Raw genomic sequence first — 27,486 nt, 5'->3', positions numbered from 1 at the left:
GTCCATGCGCCCACATGTTAAATATAGGGGCGCATGACGCATGCGTCGCCGCGGTGGCGCCCGACGCACCACCGCAAGATGCTAATGTGAACGTAGCCTAAATGGTAGCTTTCATTTGACTATATTATTTGGTAAAACTGTGAAAAAATCCAAGTGGAGTGAAGTGGTGCAAAAACAACCAAAAAAACTGTAATTCCGCTTCCGCAATTTGTGCTTACAAAGTCTTTTTCTGGCAGATTCCACCACGGAAACCGCGTGAAAAAAGGTCCAAAAGAATGAACATTTACATTTCTAAGTAAAGGCATCTTGCTGTGCACATGTTCAGGCTTTTGAGTGACTTTTAACCATTATAGGTTTCTAAAAATTTGGTTAATAGAAGTGACCCGACCAGTCTTCGGGTATTTTGCAGATGCTCTGTACTTTACAATGTAAGTCAATGGGAAGGCCCAAAAGACATCTTTTGAAGCATTTTCCCATCGTAAAAAACGCTTTTAGTTTCTACATTATTCAACGGAGTTAAAAATAATAAATAAACTGAAAATAAGAGTAAAAAAAAGACTTTGCAAAAGGCTACGAAAATAAACCCAACTATGGCCAAAACTGTTGGAAAAACGCTCAAGAAACGACTGTAAAAAAAGTCACAAAAAACTATTCAGGAAAAAAAACTACAGTTTACCTAAGCGTCTTCTTCGTCGTCAGGTTTGCCAGTATGTGGTCTTAAATTTCGGTAATAATAATGCAATAAATTATGTATATGCCCTACAATTACACGCTATTACTTCACCCACAAAATAAATTCTGTATAAGCTGTAGATTTAACAAAATGATTTTTAACTGAAAAATTAATTTCTCATATTTTTGCGCCAGAGAAAACAAATTTTTCCAGAAATTCAAAATGAATACTTAAAAAAAAAATGTTATGGCTTGAGCGGCAGACTTTCTGAATACCATAATAGTCCATCCACCAAGGGGACCATTTTGTTCTTCTGTGCTTCCTAAACACGTTATCCAGTTACGAGGATCAGGAAAGTGCTGCAATTGGTCGGGTTCCAATTTCATTACACGTCGGAGTTATTTTACCGTGCGTTGCACTACCTATTTCGAGCAGTAAGGCACATGTATGCTTTGTATGACATCATTTGGCCCTGATTATAGAGCTAAGCGCAGGACGCCAGCGGCATAGTAAACATATGGTAATATAAAGTCTCTGAACTTTGCCAAGTTGCAACATTTACAAACTAAATCTTCTTATTGTCCCAGCCAAGTGTCTGACTGTGTGAAAGTAGTAAAGTATAAACTCCCAAGGGCTCATTTTATAAAAGTGTTAGCACAAAATACATGTTCCGCATACCAAGCTGGTCATGAGATTAAAGGGTGAAGAAAAAAAAATCTGTTTTGAATTCCAGTGCAAAATCTGCATCAAATCCATTGCAAAAATCTGCATGTTTAAGACGTGGTTCACATTAGGCCTTATTTGTGTTCTTTGTTTGCAAATGTGAAAAAAACTGACCATTTTGTATCATCCGATTTTCATCCATTTTTGCTCCGTGTGTCCATTTTTACTTTCAGTGTGACGTCCGTTTTTCTTGTATGCAAAATAAATAAATTTCAAAACTTCTCCTACCGAGAGAGCACTGGGAAGACATATGGATGGCACCCGTGAGCTGTCAGGTTTTTTTTTTTATGTGCCCATTGATTTGAATAGGTGAGTTTGCTACGTTGCTCAAAACAAAAGTGGACGCCAATGTCTCCAGTTTTGTCCTCAGAAAAGACAGACGTGTGATCAGCACTAGGTCCTCAGAAAACACGGATATGTAATCAGCCCCTTAGATTATAATGGGTGGATGTTCTATCCATGAAAAAAAAAACAGAATATGAAGGTGAAAAATGGACGTCTGATTTAGACCTTATGTAAATACCCTGTACTGCGAACTCAGGTTTCCGTCTTTACACACGAGAACGACATTCAGATGAGCCTCATTGGCGTATCCAGTTATTCTAAAAGATGAAACCTTGGACCTCCTTTCTGGCGGTGATTGCCTTTTTTGTTGGACACAATAGCATAGTCTACATCTACCTTGCATTTGTGTCTCACAAAAAGAAACATTCACCGTTGGAAAAGTTTTATCAAAGTCAACAGTTTCATTTTTAGGACTCGGTTTGGCTCATTAAAGTGAATGGCAAGGCACGTCTGAATACGGTTTCCTGGTATAAAGATGTAAACCCCCAGATTGCTTACAAGAGATCATTTACATAATGTGAACCAAGCCTTACTGAGGCTCATTTGTTAGGTTTACAATGGTTGGGTTGAAAACATTTTGTTTTTGCAAAGACCCTATCCAACAAACTTTATTGAAGATCACTTACCTGCCCACCTTTGGGTCCTTTCTTTCCAGCTGGCCCTGGCATACCCTAAGTGGAATAACAAAAATTGCACTTAGTTTTTTATTTTTTTCACTGGTTTTGCAATAAGCTGAAAATTCGAAGACTGCATACCGAGCACCTGTTTAGCGCTCATGTATTTCATTGCACTTTAGATAAGAATAGAACAAACGTACTCGTTCGCCTTCAGGTCCGGGAGGTCCTGGCACCCCAGGTATTCCAATAAAGCCCTAAAATAAATACGGAATTTCTTTTTAAATTACAAGCTTAAACATACAAATATTACACAGTCTACTATCATGGAGCCACTAAAACAACTCCAAATCTTTGAGGGTTGACAACCCGGAGTACGTCAAAACTCTACTGGAAAATACAGAATGGAATACACAAGTCTTGCATGAAAATATCCTGGAGGTATAGAAAGAAACATCTGCTGGGCGAGTGGACTTGTTAAATGTGTATTATTCATATGGGAGATGTGTCACAAATAGAATTATTTCACCAGGTAATGTCTGCTGTGGTTTTTTGAAGCTGCCAAGCTCAGGGCAGATATGAAATGTTAATCGTCGCTTGTAGACAACTTCCCCCCCATACAAATATGTTACTAAGCCTCTCGATGGAGAATAATCCTTCTCCGTCCACAATGTGATTGTTGTGTTTGTACATGCAGAATCCAGGGCTGCCATAACTTGCTCAGGTTTCCGTTCTTCCTGTAGTGTTAACTAATCCGGTGATTGACAACTCACTTGTGTCGTAAGGGTGGCAAAGTGCGATGTGTAACCGTGATTAATTTGTTGGACTGGAGATTAGTCAGCAAGGTTGAGGTTCTTTATGTGTTCCCGTCTGTGTCTGCTCGGTGACTTGCTCCCTTCTTACTAAGAAAATGACTAACAGTTGGTATTTATGATATAAGAATAAATCTATATTAAAGTACACCTGTCACTTATACCTATCTTTTAGAGACGGGAATGTAGGAGATTCACCAAGACCCAGTGACATCTCCCGGTAAATGGGCTAAGAGGTTGGAGTGGGCATATATAGTGTACCCAGTAGGTACGGGGGTCCACAGTGACCTTAAAAGCAGGTATCACTTACCTAAATTGCACCTAAGAGACTAAACTAATTCATTTCTTAGCTCACTAATTGCTGGTAGGTTTTTAGAGAGGTTAAAGGGGTTTCTAATGGGAATACAATGGCCCATATACTGGTCAAAGGCTCTCTACTTTCTGCATCTGCCCCTATTAAGTTCATTTGATGCCTGGTTAGGCAATAGAGAGGTGAATCTATAGAGTTCGGGTCCATCCAATGAGGTCACCTTGACATACGTGGCAATAGGTATAGAAATCCTGACTCTGTCCTATGTTTTCTGCATTACTCTTGCTAAATGGTACAACAATGTTCAAAGGCTTCATAGGGTGTGTTGTATGACCAAGAAGAGGCCTCGAGGACTAAACATCACCAGATCTGAACTGAAATGGGTCAAATAAGAAAAGTGAAAAAAAAAATATTTCACAAATTGATCAACTTCTTCATCTGAAAAGTCCTTTTCTCCAACACACTTACGCCCAATAACTGGTGTAGCTACATCGATACAGAACCCCTGACCCATGTCTTCTAAAGGTCCTCTTCATGTCCACTTGTATAATAATCACTAAGAAATCGGGGATCGGTAGCCATCTTGCTCCATCTCTAGTGGTAGACTGGAAGTTTTTACATTAAAGGGATATTCCCATCTCCAAGATCCAAACCCAATATGTAGTAGGTGTAATAATAACAGTATTAGCAAATACCTCCAATTAGAAATTTTGTATAATTCTTCCAATTCGCTATATCTCTTTCTTCATGTGAAGGCATTGCAGTAGCTTAGGTATCCATGGTTACGACCACTAGCATCTAGCTAACTAACTCACTATATGAGTGGTCGTAACCATGGATACCTAACGCAATGCCTGCTCATGAGGAAAGAGATATAGAGAATCGGAAGAACTATACTACATTTCTAATTGGAGGTATTTGCTAATATTATTATTACACCTACTACATATTGAGATAGGATCTTGGAGATGGGAATACCCCTTAAAGTATGAACATGATGCTCTGAGCCAGTGTGAATGATATATCTATATTGTAATAAGAGTATGGAGATATGGTGGTCTCACGTAAGCACAATGTCCTCAGAAGGGTCTGAAAACTCTTGACACCTTCTTGGTGAACAATGTGGTCTGAAGGATTCCCAGCTGTGCAACTACAAATGTATATAAATACTTTATTCACTAAAGGCAATGGACAATTAAATGGGAATCTTATCTCAGATGACCATATTTCAAGGTCCGTATACAGACCACAATACCCGGACTGACCACAGGACTCTCGACTCAAACTTACCGCTTCATAGGCTTCAGACGAGGCGCATGTATGGTTGGGAGACCTGCAGTCAGTCCAGGTATTGTGGTCTGTATACGGACTGTCAAATACGCCAGTCTGAACCTAAGTCCACATGAAAGAATTTGTGTTCTGAGTGCAGTCCGTGTGCCCAATCTACTGCAAAAGGACAGCACACTGGCCAATATTAGTCCATATGCTAGACCACATGGGCAATTGTCCACATTGACCTCAGGTCCACGTGGAAAAATTCACAACATCCGCTAGTCTGTTTTGATTTACGAAATAGTAGGCAGCTCCTGCACCTTTTTCATCATGCGGACAAGCACACGGAGCCAGTTGCGGCCGCAATTTGTGGACACGACTGGTCTGGGAAGTTCAGCTCTCATCTGAATTTAGCCTCACTAAAGTCATATGACTACAATTTGCCATCATCTAATGGTCGTTGCAGGGCAATGCTCCTGTTTCAGGAACCAGCAGAAAAAAAAAACACTCTGAAGACAAAATAGCCCTAAAATAGAATTTGTAGAGGTCGGGCCCCCCCAGTGATGGCCCATTATGGATGGGAATATCCATTACTATTGCAATTAAAGTGACACTCCAACTGTGGAGTCCCTTTAAATATTTATATAAACTGCAATTCAGTAAAACCATATCGCCATTTATTTTGATCTTTTCTCGCAATACCCTGAAGTGTCATGGAGAATCTATCTGCAGCCAGAATTCTGATGATCGAACGTACCAGTGATTCTGACATTTCTAATAGGATCTGATTGCTATTGTTCGTGATCTCGAAATCTGGAGATTCACCTTGAGGACACTGGACCAGCCTGGAAAATTTGTTGCATGCGATCAACTGGTTGAAGATACACATATGATTTTCTGAACATACCGTAATCTTCTGAATCTTTCGTCGGCTTTCTATATCCAAAATGTGCCCCAGGCAGAACATTTATTTTTTTAATCTTTGTTTTTTTACATTCAGAAATGACATGGCTTACGCTTTGAAGCAAATATCAATCCTCTTCCTCCTGTCTAATGTCCCATTAAAAATCATAGGTATTTGAATGGAAATATTCCCTTCTTTGTGACATTTCCTTAAGTCAACGTTCTGTAGTTATCAGTCACCAGGCATCACACATGATCATTACATCTAAACACTTCACACATGCCAAAAAATGCAGAGACTTACTCCAATCCCTTTAGGGCCTGGGATTCCTTCTGGTCCTGCTAAGCCCTGTTATAAAAGATACAGTATGTCAGAGCTTCCTATGGAGACGGTTGTGTTATTCTCTCATGTATACAATGAATATGTCGCCTCTAGTGAAAACCACTAACCCACAATCAGTCTCATCGTTATTAGTTACTCTGGTCGGGGAACACTTCCAGGATAAGAAACTCCCACACATTTTATTAATTGAAAGTTTGTATCTTATAGGAAGAAAGTTATTGTCATAAATGTATCTAAAGAACACTTGCTAGCAGCGACATCGTGTTAGAGGGGTTAAGATTGTATACTAAGTCCTGCACATCCGCTTTAAGCATTGTATACTAAGTCCTGCACATCCGCTTTAAGCATTGTATACTAAGTCCTGCACATCCGCTTTCAGAATTGTATACTAAGTCCTGCACATCCCCTTTAAGCATTGTATACTAAGTCCTGCACATCCGCTTTCAGAATTGTATACTAAGTCCTGCACATCCGCTTTAAGCATTGTATACTAAGTCCTGCACATCCCCTTTAAGCATTGTATACTAAGTCCTGCACATCCCCTTTAAGCATTGTATACTAAGTCCTGCACATCCACTTTCAGAATTGTATACTAAGTCCTGCACATCCGCTTTCAGAATTGTATACTAAGTCTTGCACATCCCCTTTAAGCATTGTATACTAAGTCCTGCACATCCGCTTTCAGAATTGTATACTAAGTCCTGCACATCCCCTTTAAGCATTGTATACTAAGTCCTGCACATCCGCTTTCAGAATTGTATACTAAGTCTTGCACATCCCCTTTAAGCATTGTATACTAAGTCCTGCACATCCGCTTTCAGAATTGTATACTAAGTCCTGCACATCCGCTTTAAGCATTGTATACTAAGTCCTGCACATCCCCTTTAAGCATTGTATACTAAGTCCTGCACATCCCCTTTAAGCATTGTATACTAAGTCCTGCACATCCGCTTTAAGCATTGTATACTAAGTCCTGCACATCCACTTTCAGAATTGTATACTAAGTCCTGCACATCCCCTTTAAGCATTGTATACTAAGTCCTGCACATCCGCTTTCAGAATTGTATACTAAGTCCTGCACATCCCCTTTAAGCATTGTATACTAAGTCCTGCACATCCGCTTTCAGAATTGTATACTAAGTCCTGCACATCCGCTTTAAGCATTGTATACTAAGTCCTGCACATCCACTTTCAGAATTGTATACTAAGTCCTGCACATCCACTTTCAGAATTGTATACTAAGTCCTGCACATCCACTTTCAGAATTGTATACTAAGTCCTGCACATCCCCTTTAAGCATTGTATACTAAGTCCTGCACATCCGCTTTCAGAATTGTATACTAAGTCCTGCACATCCGCTTTAAGCATTGTATACTAAGTCCTGCACATCCGCTTTCAGAATTGTATACTAAGTCCTGCACATCCCCTTTAAGCATTGTATACTAAGTCCTGCACATCCCCTTTAAGCATTGTATACTAAGTCCTGCACATCCGCTTTCAGAATTGTATACTAAGTCCTGCACATCCGCTTTCAGAATTGTATACTAAGTCCTGCACATCCCCTTTAAGCATTGTATACTAAGTCCTGCACATCCGCTTTCAGAATTTGACACTAAGTCCTGCACATCCCCTTTAAGCATTGTATACTAAGTCCTGCACATCCGCTTTCAGAATTATATACTACGTCCTGCACATCCCCTTTAAGTATTGTATACTAAGTCTTGCACATCCGCTTTCAGAATTATATACTACGTCCTGCACATCCCCTTTAAGTATTGTATACTAAGTCCTGCACATCCCCTTTAAGCATTGTATACTAAGTCCTGCACATCCGCTCTCAGAATTATATACTACGTCCTGCACATCTCCTTTAAGTATTGTATACTAAGTCTTGCACATCCGCTTTCAGAATTATATACTACGTCCTGCACATCCCCTTTAAGTATTGTATACTAAGTCCTGCACATCCCCTTTAAGCATTGTATACTAAGTCCTGCACATTCGCTTTCAGAATTTTACACTAAGTCCTGCACATCCCCTTCAAGCATTGTATACTAAGTCCTGGACATCCCCTTTAACCATTGTATACTAAGTCCTGGACTTCCCCTTTAAGCATTGTATACTAAGTCTTGGACATCCCCTTTAACCATTGTATACTGGAATGTTATGCAACCTTTTAGCTTTTGCACCAGAATTTTGGCATAAAAAAGATTTGAAAAGTTGGAAACTGTTTGCGTGAGGCGATTTGCTGTACAAATTTGTAGACATCTATATGTAACAACAGCATCTCAATAATTGACCTGTGCTACAAGCCATATATACAAAATCACACAACCCTATACAAGTGCTTCTCACTAAATTAGAATATCATCAAAAAGGGAATTTATTTCAGTTCTTCAATAAAAAAAGTGAAACTCATATATTAACAGAGTGATCTATTTCAAGTGTTTACTTCTGTTAATGTTGATGATTAAGGCTTACAGCCAATGAAAACCCAAAAGTTATTATCTCAATAAATTAGAATCATTAACAAAAATCACCTGCAAAGGCTTCCTAATCATTCAAAGAGGTCTCTTAGTCTGTTTCAGTAGCTCCACAATCATGGGGAAGACTGCTGACCTGACAGATGTCCAGAAGGCGTCACTGACACACTCCACAAGGAGGGGAAGCCACAAAAGGCCATTGATAAAGAAGCCGGCTGTTCACAGAGTGCTGTATCCAAGCATGTTAATGGAAAGTTGAGTGGAAGGAAAAAGTGTGGTAGAAAAAAGGTGCACAAGCAACTGGGATAACCGCAGCCTTGAAAGGATTTGTCACGATCCATTTTTGGACGCGTGGCAGCTCTGGTTGCACTATGACTTAAATGTAGCTTTTTTTTCAGGCCAGCAGGGGTTAATGTCAATTTCCCTTGCTGGCTGTGTACTGCAATTGCAGAGTTGCTAGGTCAGCTGATGTGGATGGCGACCACTCCCACCATCCTTTAAATAGTCACCTGATGCCTCACCTGACTGTCGGTGATAGAGCAATTTATTTTGACCAAGCCTGGAGTAAGGAGCTCTCTGGCTGCAGTGGTGAATCTGCTGGTTTCGTGGAGTTGGTCCAGGTGCCTTTCTTCTGCTGTGCGATGCTTTGCAGCAGAGAATGTTGTTAAGCTAAGTTTGGTGTTTTTACCTCATCTGTCTTATCTTTGTCACTGTCCCCTGTGTTGTACCATCTGCAGTAGTGCCCTTGCCAGCCAGTGCATTAGCCAGTACAGTACGAGGTGACAGCGAGGGACGAGATTCCTGATGGCGGTGGGGGGAAGGACCCACTTAGGGGAGTGCAGGGACACGCTCAGGTTGGAGCTCAGGAGGTGTACATCCTTCATTCCCTATTGATAGGGCCTTCCTCTTCCCTTTACCATGCCATTGTGCGTGTGTTGTGCCATCCGCTGAACGACCCCCTGCTGGGTCAGTTCATATCGTGACAGGATTGTTAAGAAAAGGCCATTCAAAAATTTGGGGGAGAGTCACAAGGAGTGGACTGCTGCTGGAGTCATTGCTTCAAGAGCCACCACACACAGACGTGTCCACGACATGGGCTACAAGTGTCATATTCCTTGTGTCAGCCACTCATGACCAATAGACAATGCCAGAAGCGTCTTACCTGGGCCAAGGAGAAAAAGAACTGGACTGTGGTCCAAGGTTGTTTTCAGATTAAATTAAATTTTGCATTTCATTTGGATATCCAGGTCCCAGAGTCTGGAGGAAGAGTGGAGGCCACAATCCAAGCTGCTGGAGGTCTAGTGTGAAGTCTCCACAATCAGTGATGGTTTGGGGAGTCATGTCATCTGCTGGTGTAGGTCCACTGTATTTTATCAAGACCAAAGTCAGCGCAGCCGTCTACCAGGAAAAGTTAGAGCGCTTCATACTTCCCTCTGCCAACAAGCTTTTTGGAGGTGGAAATGTCATTCTCCAGCAGGACTTGGCCCCTGTCCACACTGCCAAAAGTACCAATACCTGGTTTACAAACAGCAGTATCACTGAGCTTGATTGGCAGCAAACTCCAATTAACCCCATAGAGAATCTATGGAATATTGTCAAGAGGAAGATGAGAGACACCAGACCCAACAATGCAGACGAGCTGAAGGCTGCTCTCAAAGCAACCTGGGCTTCCATAACCCCTCAGCAGTGCCACAGGCTGATCGCCTCCATGCCACGCCGCATTGATGCAGTAATTGATGCAAAAGGAGCCCCGACCAAGTATTGGGTGCATTTACTGAACATACATTTCAGTAGGACAAAATTTCGGAATTCAAAATCATTTTTCAAGCTGGTGTTATAAAGTATTCTAATTTACTGAGATAATGACTTTTGGGTTTTCATTGGCTGCAAGCCATAATCATCAACATTAACAGAAATAAACACGTGAAATAGATCACTCTGTGTGTAATGACTCTATATAATAAATGAGTTTCACTTTTTGTATTGAAGAACTGAAATAAATTAACTTTTTGATGATATTCTAATTTTGTGAGAAGCTCTTGTATGCTCGGCCATTCACTGTTCTCTGAAACTTTCTGAATAGGATTTTTGCCTGGATTTCTCATTTTGCCCTCATCTCATATAAAAGTCATATTTAAGTATTACAACGCTGTCATTTGTCACACTGTATGGCTGTTCATACTCAGCCCATAATGGTTAAGCATAGTTACTGCACCTGCCTGCCAGGGAAACCGTGTGCCCCTACGTTGCCATCCAACCCAGGAATGCCCTAGAAGGAGAATATAAGAAAAACATAATTACCATTAATGACAACAATGGATTCACTTTGTGTATAATATGTAGCAGACACCTGGAAAGGAAATGCCATGTTGCAATATGAACAGTTACTGCATCCTGGTTACATGTGGGAACACTTGCTCCTTTCACTGTATCCATTTTATACACTGTGCTTCTAATTACATCCTAATAAAGCCCTGATTAATATAAGAATACCACTGCGCTGAGGACTGGTTGTGTGCAAACATTAGAAGGCTGGCATAGGAGATTTCCATTGATTTCTACTCATATTACTTTAATTAGCAATTTTAGCTACAAGTTTTTTTTCTCCATTTTAGCATATAAAAGTTATTCACTGTGTTATGTTGTGTTTTCCAATATAATATAAAGGAACAATATACGTACGCCTGAAATGCACGCCGTGCCACCTTTCCATTCAAAATCTATGGTACAGACAGAAAAATGGAAGTACAGCGCTCAGCTATCTCCATCAGTCCTCTAAATACTAAATAGAGAGGCAATGTGCATGCTAGACCACTACTCAATTTAAAGGGGTCACGGGACCCCCATTCTTGTGATAATTAAGAATTGGCAGCTAACAGGAACAGTGGAGATCAAGATAAAGCCTGGAAGACCAAGCAATATTTCAGTGAGAGCTGTTCGTAAAATTGCTAAAGAGGCAAATCAGAACCCCAGCTTTACTGCAAAATACCTTCAGAAAAATTTAGCAGACTCTGGAGTTGTGGTACATTGTTCTACTGTTCAGAGACACCTGCACAAATATGGCCTTCATGGCAGAGTCATCAGAAGAAAACCTCTCCTGCATCCTCACCATAAAATTCACCATCAGAAGTATACAAAAGAACATCTTAACAAGCCTGATGCATTTTGGAAACAAGTCCTGTGGATCGATTAGGTTAAAATAGAACTATTTGGCCTCAATAGTTAAAGGTATGTATGGACAAAAAAGGGCACAGAATTTCAGAAAATGAACATCTCTCCAACCATTAAGCATGGGGGTGGATAAATTATGATTTGGGGTTGTGTTGTAGCCAATGTCACTGGGAACATTTCATGGGTAGAGGGAAGAATGGATTTAATGAAAATTCTTGATAGAAACATAACACCATCTGTAAAAAAGCTGAAGTTGAAAAGAGGGTGGCTTCTACAAATGGATAATGATCCTAAACACAAGTCAAAATCCACAATAGATGACCTCAAAAGGACCAAGCTAAAAATTTTACAATGGCCCTCACAGTCCCCTGATCAGAACGTCATTGAAAATATGGCTAGACCTCAAAATAGCAGAGGATGCAAGACGACCCGGGAATCTCACAGAACTGGAAGAATTCTCCAAGGAGGAATGGATGAAAATCCATCAAACAAGAATTGAAAGACTCTTGTCTGGCTACAAAAAGCATTTACAAGCTGTGATACTAGCAAAAAGAGGTGCTATTCGATACTAACTATGCCGGCTGCCCAAACTTTTGCATTTGCCCATTTTCCTTTTTTGCAATTTTTAAAATGTAAAAAATGACAATATACATATATATTTTTTTACTAAAATACTAAGGAAATGTGTCATCTTTAACTTTAGGCTTTTTAGAGATCATTTTATCTCAAACTTGCCTAACTGTTCACAATAACAGTAATTTTGACCAGGGTGCTCAAACTTTTACATGCCACTGTATATTAGTGTATGGGCGCAACCAAGGAATCCCATTGTGCAATTCCTCAATGTGAATGCATATGTTCACTAACAAATCTGAACTGAACTCCTGTCTGTAAACCAAAGCAAAGTCTGGTATTAAAAAGAAATCTCCAGCCTGAAATATAATCCAATGAAGCATAGAAGTATACATGAGGATGTGTGAACTCCCGGCTCACGAGACATATGCATCATTAGGATTTTGGCACACCGGTGCCGTCTATAACGTGACTGGCTCTGTTAAACTTGGCATCTTGTTTTACTTCCAATGCGTCCGCCAAGCCACAGTTAATGTGGTTGATTTAATAAGTGAACAGCAGACATGTAAATGGAAAATAAAATATAAAATCTTCTAGCTACTGTAACCAATGATTTCTGCTGAAATATATAGGCAAACATTGATATATGATGGAGACCTTGACATCGAGCAGAACACGGGGCTGTAGTTACTGGCAAAAAGAGGGGTTTTCAGTCTGTAGTAAGTTAGAAGGTTTGCCTTGTTCATCACATGGCAGGGCCTATGACGGAGACCACAGGAGTCATGGTGGCAAATGTTTTCCCAATTCTACCATTTTATTTTAACAGTTGGCTTATAGGTGTAATCCCTCCATAGGCATTCAGAGCATGTCTAGGCCATTAAAATCTCCTGTTGTGGGGTCAACCTTCTGTGTCCCCTGCTAATCACTAGGAAGAAGTTGCAAAATCATTAGGAAATGGAAGCATCACTGACGGCTTCTGTTGGCTTCCATCAAATTAATGTCGAAGGCCACATAGTTAACTCATTATATTCAATGGATGACCAAGTCTTCATTGGGAAACGTTACATCTAGTCATTAGGAGAGGACTATGAGCTTGTGACATTACCAGCCGCAATACTCAAATATTTTCCAGTTCTATCGAACTGGACTACCGCTTTATGGACAAAATCATTGTGACACCTACAAGGGCTTTTATGCTCTCCTTTTTTTACATCCATAGACATTATTTTTGGAGTCGGTCCCTTTTACAGCCGCAACAGTTTCCATTGTTCTGGGGGGGATTGCTACAAGATTTTGGAGGTGTCTGTGGGAGTTTTTGCCCCTTCATCCGGAAGAGAATTTGCGAGGCCAGACACTGACGTCCGGGCTCACAATTTCTGTTCTAGTTCATCCTAAGAGTATTCGATCAGTTGAGGTCCATCCTGTGTGCTGTCGGTCATGTTGTTCCACACCTGACTCCTCCAACCATGCCTTTATGGACTCTGTGCATAATCACGAGTAACAGAGAAGGGTCTTCCCCAAACTATTTCCACAAAGCTGTTAGTTACAAATGTCCACAATGTATTGTGCTGAATCATTAATATTTACTTTGACTGGGACTAAGGGGCTGTGGCCGCCCCCTGATAACAAGCCCATAGCATTATACTCCTCCACCAAACTGAACAGCGGGCACACTGCGGCCAGACGGGTAACGTTTTCCTGGCATTGACGAAACCCAGACTCGTTCATCAGACACCAGATAGAGAAGTATGATCCATCACTGCACAGAACACGCCTCCTCTAGAGTCAAGTGGTGGTGGCTTTACACGTCTCCATCCGACGCTCGGCATTGTGCTTGGTGATGTAAGGCTGCATACAGCTGCTCGGCCATGAAGCTCCCGGCAGGGGTGCAGAGTTTGTGCTGATGTTATTACCAGAGGAGGTTTGGACGCTGCAGTGATGGAGTCATCAGAGCGTTGGTGACTTTTCTGCCCTCTACTCCTCAGCACTCGGTGATCCCCCTCTGTAACATTACGGGGTCTCCACTTTGTGGCTGAGTTGCTGCGGTTCCTTCCACTTCTCAGTAATATCACTCACAGGTTGTAGGGGAAGATTTAAGATGGAAGAAACGTCATGAACGGACTGTTACATCATTTGCTCCTATTACAAGACCGTGCTGGTATCAATGCCGGTTTCGTCACGTTAGGTTAGGCAGATGGCACGGCGGGGGGCCAAAGGTTATACAACGGGGGAGAGGGGTCAGAGGTTATACACTGGGGTAGATGGGGCGGATGTTATACACTGGAGCCAATGAAGCCAGATGTTATTCACTGGGGGCAATGGTGTCGGATCATGTTATACACAGAGGGAAATGAGGCGATATGTAATACAACGGGGGCGAGGGGCCCGATGTTATCTATTGGGGGCAGTGGGGCCAGAAGCTATACACTGGGGTTAGTGAAACTGAAGGGAAAACCTGAATTCAGTGACTAAGACTTATGTCCTAATACTTAGGCTTCTACAGTGACCTGTGTTCAGTTTAGAACTGCAGAGAGGTCTCGATAGTGCAGCCATAATGTGTTTGATAAGATACGGATATATTATGACTATCTAAAACAGGCCTTAGCCGTAAATAACGACTGAGTATTAGGATTTATTAGTTTTTACTTTTTTAGTGGTGCCTGTCTAAAAATCATGAAGGAGTTTTCCTTTCCAGTCTCATAAATACCAATATAAGAGGGTGTGAACGCATTGCTGACACATGGAAGATGGGGATTTTGGTAGCATAATATAGTTAGGAAAAGCTGCCCGAAACTCACATCAAAGCCCTGAACTTTCCATAAAGATTTCCGATCTTATCTACAGTTTATTGTGCACTTATGTGTAAAATGTCTGAGCGCTGAAAGAACTATTTCTTAAGAAAGCCATGAACGTACACAATTTCCATCAGTGCGGCTTCTTAAGAGACTGAAATCTCCCAGAAATAGGAAATTAGATTGGCAACATATGTCAGCATTGTGCACACTCAGCTTTCCTGTGAAGCAACCGCTAAAGCAGGCCTCCACAAGATGCGGCCCGCCAAAAGGATTCGTTGCGGCCCACGGAGCTGTCTAGGAGACGACGCTCCCTTCTTCCTAAATTCAAAGGCGTCTTTTAGACCAGAATACATTTGAACATTAGGACTAGGATAGTTAGGACTGGGATAGGGGAGCGGCCAATAGCCCCGGCACCGACGCGCAGCGGCATGATGAGGTCAGCACACTACTGACCTCATCACACTGCTGCCACTGCTGGGCCCGCACAGGTGACGAGGACCTGACTCTGCAGTTGATCGCTGTACTAAGCTTGATGCTGTGTACAGCGGGGAAAATAAGTATTTGATACACTGCCGATTCTGCTAGTTTTCCCTCCTACAAATAATGGAGAGGTCTGTAATTTCTATCGTAGGTACAGTTCACCTCTGAGAGACAGAATCTAAAAAAATTCTGAAAATCACATTGTATGATTGATACATAATTAATTTGCATTTTATTGCATGAAATAAGTATTTGATACAATAGAAAAACAGAACTTATTATTTGGCATAGATTAGAAACCTTTGTTTGCAGTTACAGAGGTCAGACGTTTCCTGTAGTTCTTGACCAGGTTTGCACACACTGCAGTAGGGATTCTGGCCCACTCCTCCATACTGATCTTCTCCAGATCTTTCAGGTTTCGGGGCTGTCGCTGGGAAACATTGAGTTTCAGCTCCCTCCAATGATTTTCTATTGGGTTCAGGTATGTAGACTTGGCTAGGCCACTCCAGGACCTTCTTACGGAGCCACTCCTTAGTTGCCCTGGCTGTGTGTTTAGGGTCATTGTCATGCTGGAAGACAATCTTCAATGCTCTTACTGACGGAAGGAGGTTGTTGGAGAAAATCTCACAATATATGACCACATCCATCCTCCTTTTAATATGGTGCAGTTGTCCTGTCCCCTTTGCAGAAAAACACCCCCAACGTATGATATTTCCTCCACCATGCTTCACTGTTGGGACAGTGTTCTTTAGGTTGTGCTCATCATTCTTCTTCCTCCAAACACAAGTGGAGTTGATACTAAAAAGTTCTATTTTGGTCTCATCGGACCACATGACCTTCTCCCATGCTACCTCTGTTTGGAGGGCCTGGACATGTGCTGGTGTGAGTAGGGTGACATTGCGTGTCCTGTAGGATTTTAATCCATGATGACATAGTGTATTACTAACGGTAATATTTGAGACTGTGGTCCCAGCTCTCTTCAGGTCAATGACCAGGTCATCCAGTGTAGTTCTGGCCTCATTCCTAACCTTTCTCAGACTCATCCTTACCCCATGAGGTGAGATCTTGCATGGAGTCCCAGACCGAGGAAGATTGCCAGTCATCTTGTGTTTCTTCCACTTTCTAATAATTCTAATAACAGTTGTTGCCTTCTCACCAAGCTGCTTGCCTGTTGTCCTGTTGCCCATCTCAGCTTTGTGCAGGTCTACAATTATGTCCCTGGTGTCCTTATACAGCTCTTTGGTCTTGGCCATGGTGGAGAGGTTGCAGTGTGATTGTGTGTGGACAGGTGTCTTTTATACAGGTAACAAGTTCAAACAGGTGCAATAAATACAGGTAATGAGCGCAGAGTAGGAGGCTTCATAAAGAAACACTAACAGGTCTGTGAGAGCCAGAATTCTTGCTGGTTGATCAGTGAGCAAATACTTATTTCATTAAATAAAATGGAATTTAATTATTTAAAAATCCTACAATGTGATTTTCTCCTTTTTATTTTTAGATTCTGTCTCTCACAGTTGAAGTGTACCCACGATTAATAGTCAGATGAAGAATTCCAGTGTTTTACCTTCTGCCTGTTGTACGTAGTTACAAGATCTAGTAAATAAGAGTTGATTTTCCTAAACACATCAGGCTTATTCATCCTGAAAACAAAACGTCCGAACTTGTTCCAATATGCGGCAGAACGCAGTCTGAGAGCGGCAATAATTCAAACTAACATATGTACAAGCACCCGGGGACACCTGTATGTGATGTTTAGGGTCCCCGAAGAACACCATGGCCAAGGAGAACCCCTACAGTTGTATCAGAATTACACTATGCAGACTAGCAAGTGACACAATGCTGGAATCAGGGTCTCAGCCCCTATATCATGCTGCTGTCAGATAACATAGCAAAAAAACAGGTTACAGGTTCCCTTTAAATAGCGCCAACATATTCTGCAGCGCTTTACACAAATTGTCATCATTCCTTGCTCCCATTGGGGCTCACAATCTAAAATCACTATCGCTATCTCTTTTGGAGTGTGGGAGGAGACTAGACTGTCATTACTGCCATTGGAAAACAGCGTCTAATTTCTTTTGGGGGAGAAGGGTGGTAACGCTCACATAATTTTTCAATGCTACCATAATACATGAAGACAGAAGAGGACCGCTGGGCAAGAACAATATATGGGCCCAGTGATGTTCAATAACTCATCATAAAGCACAATTCCACTTCTTGGGCCCCTGTGTGATTGCACCAATGATATATCTGCCCCTGCTGGCAATCGCCGTCACAGTCACGGCAATATACATTAGTTTGATGTCAGCCACATCCAACAACTTTTGAGAAACTTTTTTATGGGGGGCCTCCCTATTCTTTTATGGGGGCCTCCCTACTCTTTTCTGGGGACCTCCATATTATTTCATGGGAGGCTTCCGTACTCTTTTATGGTAGGCCTCCCTACACTTTTATGGGAGGCCTCCCTACTCTTTTCTGAGGTCCTCCCTGCTCTTTTATGGGGGCCTCCCTACTCTTTTCTGGGGACCTCCCTATTCTTTTATGGGAGGCCTCCCTACTTTTTATGGGAGGCCTCCCTACTCTTTTATGGGAGGCCTCCCTACTCTTTTATGGGTGCCTCTCTACTCTTCTATGGGAGACCTCCCTACTCTTTTCTGGGCAACTCCCTACTCTTTTATGGGAGGCCTCTGTACTCCTTTCTGGGGACCTCCCTACTCTTTTATGGGAGGCCTCCGTTCTCTTTTCTGGGGAACTCCCTACTCTTTTATCGGAGGCCTCCATACTCTTTTCTAGGGAACTCCCTACTCTTTTATGGGAGGCCTCTGTTCTCTTTTCTGGGGAACTCCCTACTCTTTTATCGGAGGTCTCCGTTCTCTTTTCTGGGGAACTCCCTACTCTTTTATGGTAGGCCTCTGTACTCTTTTCTGGGGACCTTCCTACTCTTTTATGGGAGGCCTCCATTCTCTTTTCTGGTGACCTCCCTACTCTTTTATGGTAGGCCTCCGTACTCTTTTCTGGGGAACTCCGTACTCTTTTATGGTAGGCCTCCGTACTCTTTTCTGGGGACCTTCCTACTCTTTTATGGTAGGCCTCCGTACTCTTTTCTGGGGACCTCCCTACTCTTTTATGGGAGGCCTCCGTTCTCTTTTCTGGGGACCTCCCTACTCTTTTATGGTAGGCCTCCGTACTCTTTTCTGGGGAACTCCGTACTCTTTTATGGTAGGCCTCCGTACTCTTTTCTGGGGAACTCCCTACTCTTTTATAGGAGGCCTCCCTATTGTTTTATGGGGGGCCTTCCTAATCTTTAATGGGAGGCCTCCCTACTCTTTTATGGGGGCCTCCCTATTCTTCCCCAACAGGTATCAGAGGAGACAATTATTATTTCTGTCTGGCAGCGACTTTCTTCCTTCAAGACGAGCTTTCGTGTGAATGGAGAAGTCTGGAAAGACTTGAAGGAAAATTTTTGGCCATCAGCTATATCATGTGTATGGACACCTTTAGGCTAGATGGCATATTTGCCCAAGGAAATTTGCTTCATTGCCCCACGGGAAAGAAAAGTTACCAATAATCAAGTGAAAAGCAAAAAACTTCTTTCCCTTTTTAGGCTCTGCTGACATGTTGAGTTTGCAAATTAAAAGTTGCGTTTTACAGGACCAGCAAAAGCTGCGGGACTTCAGAAATCTCAAGCGCATGACTGATTGTTTTTTTTTCTTACTGAATTGGAAGACTGCTGAGTTTTTGATTACTGCAGTATGTAAATTTTTTCAGTCTTTTTGCAGCGTGTTTTTCACCATAGAAAGCATTGAGAAAGTGGAAAAATGCTGGAAAAAGATGCAACCATGCGTTTTTGTTGCTTTTTGGGCAAATAAAACTAAATTTATTAAACATTTACGTTAGACACATGACCTATATAATCATAACCACAAATGCACAAAAAAGCAGTAAAAATGCAGTAAAATCTGCTTTTTGTAAGCAGCTTCTTTACTGCCAAGAGAGCAGGTTTTATTTGAAGAAAAAGTACAGCAAAAACGCATCATGCGGATAAAGCCTAGGGGAACACTGCAATCGCCTAGTGCTATTTTACTGCCATTTGTGGGTAGTTTTGTGCAAAAAGGATCTAGAAAATGAAAGTGGATGCCTGACATGATTGAGAGCAGCGGTGATTATTATTCTGGTTTTTCTCCCGTAATGATCTGACTGGAGCAGTGATTAATGGCACATGGCAGGTATTATAAAGACAGCCCACCCCCATAGGAGCGCAGAGCCCCGTGATCCGTTCAGAAGATTAACAAGAACTTTGGTGCTAATTTATTTCATCTACACAGAAATGAGTCAAGGCTCAAGGCAATGTACAGCTGCTTGCCAATTCATTTCAATAACGTCTGCCTTGTTATTAATTGAAGCACACCTCGACTTGTTTTAGCACATACTGGAAGTTGCTAAAAACAATTTTAATGAAAAAATAGAAGAAGAAAGAAAAAAACCCAGCAGACATTTTCAATAATGCTTTGTAAAGTACAAAATAAACATTGATGGCCTACCCTTAGGATAGGTGATCAATGTGTGATTGACCGGGGTCCGACACCCGGCACCCCTTCCGATCAGCTCTTATCAGTGGCCGGAAGTTCTCACTTGCAGAGCTGGCGGTCTACGTGTAGCGTCGGGGGATTATTACTGCACACCGCCACCTATTGCTTTGTATAGCAGATGGATGTGTAGTACCCTTCCGCGACCACTATAAGGAGACAGCCAGCTCAACAAGTGAGTACTTGTGGCCGTCGGCTGACACCGATAACAGCTTATCGGCGAGGTGTTGGGTGTCAGGCCCCGACCGATCAGACATTGATGACCTATCCTAAGGATGGGTTATCAGTGTAAAAGTAGTTGACAGCCTCTTTAAAATCGAAGAATAAGGAAAGCGATGATGCTATTGTCCCCAAATCATACATACCAAAATTTTTCCGGGGGGGAAATTTGACTCATTCCAATGTAAAAAGTTGAAATCCATAGTAAATTCCATCACAAATTTGCTGCAAAATCCTGATATTACACAGGGGTGGACATACAAGTGATCCAATCTGTGCGGCCCACAGGGGCTCAAAGGATAATGGGGCCACTATCACCTCCAAAGCAGGTGGAAACATGCAAATGATGAGATATCAGTCTGCAAAGGGCCCATATACTGTTCCTCTCCTGCCTGTGTCCGTACACATGTGGTTTTGCTTTGGCAGATTTTTTCTGTCCCATGTGGAAGCCCCCTGAAGGTGCCCATATACCTTGGCTAGCTCTCGGCTCATCCTATCGACTGCATTTCCTTTGGACTCTCCCATACACATGCACCGTGAGCTGAATGTTAATGTGTTTCTAATGAGGAGAGAGGAATCTGCAACTGTCAGGCACTTCTGGCAAATATTTTTTTTCCTGTGTAAAGAATGAATGGGGCATGTTGAAATTCAACATGCCCAATCTTTCTTTCAGCTGGGAGAGCCAACGCCAGTGGTGTAACTAGATTACTTGGGGCTCTCTAGAAATCTTTGCACTAGGTTCCTCACCACCATGTTCAATAAACTCACGAATAATTCTGTACCCCCTACTCATTATAGAAATGTCAGCACATACCTTCTCTCCTGGTGGGCCTGGTGGGCCAGGATAACCTCTTGGGCCCTATAAAGAGAATAAAACACAATATAAAGCCAGTGCTAGTGCACATCATAAAATATGAGTCTAGTAATTAAGTAATTTCCTTATTATAAAAAAAAAATGTGTCCCAGCTCTTGAGGATAAAATCATCAAATGCCGTGAATTCTATAAAGAATACATCTAATTAGTCAAATTATTCTTCTGTTATTCAGTATGCAATATGCGTTTGTGCTTGAGTCGCGTTGGTTTCTTTGTATGTTTCAATGACAAATATTGGAATCAATTGGAAGCTTATATTCTGAACAATCTCCTTTTCCCATTTATTTTAGATTACAAATAATGGGAAACCAGCAAGTGTGCAAACAGGTTCAAAGAAGTTATATGAAATTCTAAAAAAGTTTCTGTTTTTCTCCAGACACGGCGCCATCCTTGTCCACAGGTTGTGACCGGTATTGCACCTCGGCTCTGTTCGTATGAACTGTGCTGAGCTGCAGCAGCTGACACAGTCCAGTGGCAACACTGGCGATGTTTCTGGAGGAAATTAGGATCATTTTATAAAGTTCTTCACCTTTTTTGGCTGGCAGTGTCTACACGGTTCTGCATCTGCTCATTAGCAGTTCATTATTTCACGGTGGACAACCTTAATTGTGTGTACATCACCCATGATTGCACCCAGAAGTTAAGCTTGGGGGGGAGGACGGAGCACTGGGATGTCCGCTGATACCCAAATCAAACACTGGAAACAATATGGATGAAACTCCGCTGCTGTGGAATGATGATGAAAAGGCAGGAATCAATTTCTGCGGTTTAGCGGTCAACGCGTTTCGAGGTTCCAAACTTCTTCATCAGAATAAAATCACTGTATGAAACTTCAAAACGCGTTGACTAATAAACAGCAGAAATTGATTCCTGCTTTTTCATCATTATTTGAGGGCAGTTTAACCTGTTTCCAGAGCCTTTGATTCCATCCTTGAGGTTCTGCAGCAGCCAAAGTCACTTTCAGTGATTGTGTTAACACAACCCGACCAAGTGAGCACGATAATGCATATTCTTTACCAAACCATCTACCCAGATAAAACCCTGTTGCCCGTTTTGCCCTTCCCAGGTTTTTTCTCATATCTTTTCTAACCCATGGCAAGTAACCAGTTCCTCTCCGTCCATCTCAGTGGCCATCACCAGTAGGCACAGTTTATCCCCTGCCTCTTGTCTAATAAGATATGGAGGCTGAGGTTAGGGCCACATGGCGTTTGACAGATCCACTCTAGTTGGTGTGCAGTAGGTATCACCAGCTTTATGGAAGTTCTGCAACTTTATGTTTTCCCCATTTCCAACCTAAGGCTTCATACAAATGGCAGCGACGTCATCTACGTACGGACACAAGCTGCACTAAGTCACAAAAAGTCTCAGAGGAGCCACAAGAAGCCCAAGTGCTCACACATACAGCTCCATATGTCCCCAGGCGATTTAACCAGTTCTTGATAATACAAAGCAACATGCAACATTTGGCGTACCTCTGGCTTCAGTGAACTTCTAGGTGGAACAAGACATAATATGAACATGTGCAGAAACACCTAAAATGACCTAAAGAAGCATCTGCGGCCCAATTCCATAGATCGCGTGCATGTGGGTCGAGTGAACGTTCACCTCTAATCTGGGTATTGGGGCATACACTGCGACTCCACATTTATCTCAATACGTTGGATCCCAGTTAAGAGTCATTTTACTAAATATTATATTTGCCTCTTGTGAAAATGACTTAATTGCGGGGATGCTCAGCATCTGGCATTGAATATACAGTACATGATTTACAGTGCTCTATGTTTGGGACAGTACATCAGAAGAAACGCTTGGAACAAGATGAGAGGAAATAACACATTCAAGATTTTTTTTTTAGCTAAAAGCAGTGTGAGAAGAGTAGCACTAAAGGATCTTCATGGTTCAGCTATTGATTAGAGGTACCTTACTGAAATGCTTAAAATGTAACATTTTCATGGACAGCCCAGATAGTAACTATCATCTTTAGGCTGCTGTCACACTCGCAGTATTTGGTCAGTATTTTTCATCAGTATTTGTAGCCAAAACCAGGAGTGGAACAATTAGAGGAAACGTATAATAGAAACATATGCACCACTTCTGTATTTATCACCCACTCCTGGTTTTGGCTTACAAATACTGATGTAAAATACTGACCAAATACTAAGGAAACAAGAATCAGCCAAGGTTTCATAACGTAAAATGTTAACCATTTGGTGAAGGATTACCCTAAAGGGTAATGGGTCCAAGATAATTCATCAGTCCTTGTAGTGCCGTCTACAGGTCACACAGCATTTATAGCCCTTTAATTCTGCATAGATATAATTTTCATACCATGTTCAGTGTCACTTTGCTCAAGAGCTGCACTCACTATTCTGCTGGTGCAGTCACTGTGTAAATACATTACATTACTGATCCTGAGTTACATCCTGTATTATATATACTCCAGAGCTGCACTCACTATTCTGCTGGTGCAGTCACTGTGTACATACATTACATTACTGATCCTGAGTTACATCCTGTATTATACTCCAGAGCTGCACTCACTATTCTGCTGGTGCAGTCACTGTATACATACATTACATTACTGATCCTGAGTTACATCCTGTATTATACTCCAGAGCTGCACTCACTATTCTGCTGGTGCAGTCACTGTGTACATACATTACATTACTGATCCTGTAGTGATCCTGAGTTACATCCTGCATTATACTCCAGAGCTGCACTCACTATTCTGCTGGTGCAGTCACTGTGTACATACATTACACTACTGATCCTGAGTTACATCCTGTATTACACTCCAGAGCTGCACTCACTATTCTACTGGTGCAGTCTCTGTGTACATACATTACATTACTGATCCTGAGTTACATCCTGTATTATACCCCAGAGCTGCACTCCCTATTCTGCTGGTGCAGTCATTGTGTACATACATTACATTACTGATCTTGAGTTACATCCTGTATTATACCCCAGGGCTGCATACATAAATGACATTATTTTTTGTAAAACCTAAACTATATACCACAGCTATATACCGAATTCTGATGCTGTTGTAAACATTTCTACAAGTTGTGCTGAGATTCTGTTATGCAATTACACATTAAAAGGGGTTGTCCCCTTTAATCAATAGATCTTGGAATATTAATAATTTCCACAATTGGATGTGATTAAATAAAATGTTCCTGTGCTGAGATAATCTTATAAATGTGCCCATGCTGTGTACTGTGTAATGGTCGTGTACGACCATGCAGGAACATGGTCTGATCATACCACAGCTCCTGGGCAGAGGAGAAAGCAAAAGAGAGGAGACAGACAGGACAGCCTGGGATGTAGTATATTCCTGCCTGTTTTCAACCCCTTTCCGGCATCGGGCGTAATAGTACGCCAATGTCGGACACCCTCCCTTTCATGTGTGTTCCGGCCATGAGCCCACATCTTTCTGGCATATGTCAGCTGTTTTGAACAGCTGACATGTGCCGCTAACAGCTGCACAGGAATCGCAATTCACCCGCAGCTGTTAACCAGTTAAATGCCGCTGTCAAACTCTGACAGCGGCATTTAACACGCGCTACTGGCAAGCATACCGGAAATCCCGCCCATCGGCGCCCATGTCACATGACCGCAGGTCGCCGATGGGTTGGCATGCCAACCAGAGGTCTCCAGCAGACCTCTATGGTTATCACTGGCAGATTGCTATGAGTGCCACCTGGTAATCTGATCATCGCATGTATGTAGCTGAGCCGATCGGGTTATGGCAGCTTCTAGTCTTTCATGGAGGCTATTGAAGCATGCCAAAAGTAAAAAAAAAAAAAATATATATATAAGAAAAAATAAAAAAACATAAAAGTTCAAATCACCCCCCTTTTGTCCAATTCAAAATAAAACAATAATAAAAAGACAGTATCGGCGCGTTCAGAATCGGCCAATCTATCAATATAAAAAAAGAATTAACTTGATCGCTAAATAGCGTAATGGAAAAAAGTAAAAACGCCAGAATTACGTATTTTTTGTCTCCGCAACATAACATTAAAATGCAATAACGGGCGATCGTATCTGCACCAAAATGGTATTATTAAAAATGTCAGCTCAGCGTACAAAGAATAAGCCCTCACCCAACCCGAGATCACGAAAAATGGAGACGCTACAGGTATTTGAAAATGGCGAGCTTTTTTAAAACAAACCTTGGAATCTTTTTTCACCACTTAGATAAAAAATAACCTAGACATGTTTGGTGTCTATGAACTCATAATGACCTGGAGAATCATAATGGCAGGTCAGTTTTAGCATCTAGTGAACACAGTAAAACAGCAAAACAAAAAAACTATTGTGAAATTGCACTTTTTTTGCAATTTCACCCTACTTGGATTTTTTTTCCCCATTTTACAGTATATATGTTAAAACCAATGATGTCAATCAAAAGTACAACTCGTCCCGCAAAAAAATAAGCCCTCACATGGCCATATTGAACACAAAATTAAAAAAAAAGCTATGGCTCTGGGAAGAAGGGGAGCAAAAAACGAAAACGCCAAAACGAAAACACCTCCGTTCATAAAGGGGTTAAACAATGTTGTACTTAAAAGAAAGAACCATTTGTGATCCACAGCCTCTGCCCCCTGGTTATATGCCGTTGAGTATCCCAGCATGCACTGGGGCAAGCACTGTGGCGCGGTGGTTAGCACTGCAGCCTTGCAGCGCTGGGGTCCTGGGTTCAAACCCCACCAAGGACGACATCTGCAAGAAGTCTGTATGTTCTCCCTGTGTTTGTGTGGGTTTCCTCCCACATTCCACAGACATACTGATAGGGAATTTAGATTGTGAGCCCCATTGGGGACTGCGATGATAATGTGTGCAAAACTGTAAAGCGCTGCAGAATATGTTAGCGCTATATAAAAATAAAGATTATTATTAGGGATTCTCATACAAAATGTCATCAAACCGGAAGTTGATAAAAAAAATAATGCAGTTAGAGGGAAGGGTGGGGAATTTTTAATTGAACTACATTATTAAAGCAATTGGATTATTACATTACAGATTTAGAACTGACTTGGTGTTAGTTTCAGAGCCCCCCTTTAATAGTATGTCCTGAGGACAGCTTCCTTCTTGCCCTTGTCAGGGCCCCCCAAATGTAAAGGGTATTTCATACTATTGATCTTCTCACATGGGCTAAAATAACTTTTTGAGCCCCCCTAGGCTCCAGGGCCCTGGTGTACCTGCAGCTCCCACACCCAAAATAGTTATGACCCTGATTTTATAAATCGACTAGCTGAAGAGCCCGGCGTTGCCTGGGCATAGTAAATATCTGTGGTTAGTTATAGCACCTCACTTCTCTTATTTTCCCATCACGCCTCTCATTTTCCCAATCACATCTTTCATTTTCCCCCTCATATCTCTCATTTTCTCCCTTACACCTCTCATTTTCTCCCTCACTCCTCTCATTCCCCCCTAACACTTGTCATTTCGACCTCACATCTGTCATTTTCCGATCACTCCACTATTTTCCCTCACTCCTCTCATTTTGCACTCACACCTTTTCATTTTCACCTCAGTATATACATGTTTGTCATCTCCCTTATATATAGTATACACCTGTATGTCATCTCCTGTATATAGTATATCATCTCCCCTGTACATATAATATACCTGCTGTGTGTCATCTCCCCTGTATATAGTATATACCTGTATGTCATCTCCTATATATAGTATATACCTGTATGTCATCTCCTTCTATATATAGTATATACCTGTATGTCATCTCCTCCTGTATATAGTATATACCTGTGTGTCATCTCCCCTGTATATAGTATATATCTGGGTGTCATCTCCTCCTGTATATAGTATATACCTGTATGTCATCTTCTATATATAGCATATACCTGTATGTCATCTCCTCCTGTATATAGTATATACACCTGTAGGTCATCTGCTCCTGTATATAGTATATACCTGTGTGTCATCTCCTCCTGTATATAGTATGTACCTGTATGTCATCTCCTCTATATAGTATATACCTGTGTGTCATCTCTCCTGTATATAGTATATATCTGTGTGTCATCTCCCCTGTATATAGTATATACCTGTGTGTCATCTCCTCCTGTATTAGACCTCGTTCACACATTATTTGCTCAGTATTTTTACCTCAGTATTTGTAAGCTAAATTGGCAGCCTGATAAATCCCCAGCCAACAGAAAGCCCTCCCCCCTGGCAGTATATATTAGCTCACACATACACATAATAGACAGGTCATGTGACTGACAGCTGCCGTATTTCCTATATGGTACATTTGTTGCTCTTGTAGTTTGTCTGCTTATTAATCTAA

The 27,486-nt window shown here is 41.7% G+C and overlaps 1 protein-coding gene across 1 annotated transcript in view; it reads right to left on the bottom strand.

The window, feature by feature from the left end:
- COL24A1 (collagen type XXIV alpha 1 chain) overlaps positions 1-27,486 on the bottom strand; it is a 261,918-nt gene that overhangs the window by 155,687 nt on the left and 78,745 nt on the right. Inside the window, exons 8-12 of the mRNA XM_069737975.1 lie at positions 21,114-21,158; positions 10,694-10,747; positions 5,957-6,001; positions 2,559-2,612; positions 2,368-2,412 (exon numbers count right to left, since the gene is read on the bottom strand). Coding sequence (XP_069594076.1) covers positions 2,368-2,412; positions 2,559-2,612; positions 5,957-6,001; positions 10,694-10,747; positions 21,114-21,158 — 243 coding nt within the window. The remainder of the gene's footprint in view (positions 1-2,367; positions 2,413-2,558; positions 2,613-5,956; positions 6,002-10,693; positions 10,748-21,113; positions 21,159-27,486) is intronic.

Source organism: Ranitomeya imitator, chromosome 8 (assembly GCF_032444005.1).
Source record: "Ranitomeya imitator isolate aRanImi1 chromosome 8, aRanImi1.pri, whole genome shotgun sequence".
NCBI lineage: Eukaryota > Metazoa > Chordata > Amphibia > Anura > Dendrobatidae > Ranitomeya > Ranitomeya imitator.
This window is presented reverse-complemented; position numbering and strand designations above follow the sequence as displayed.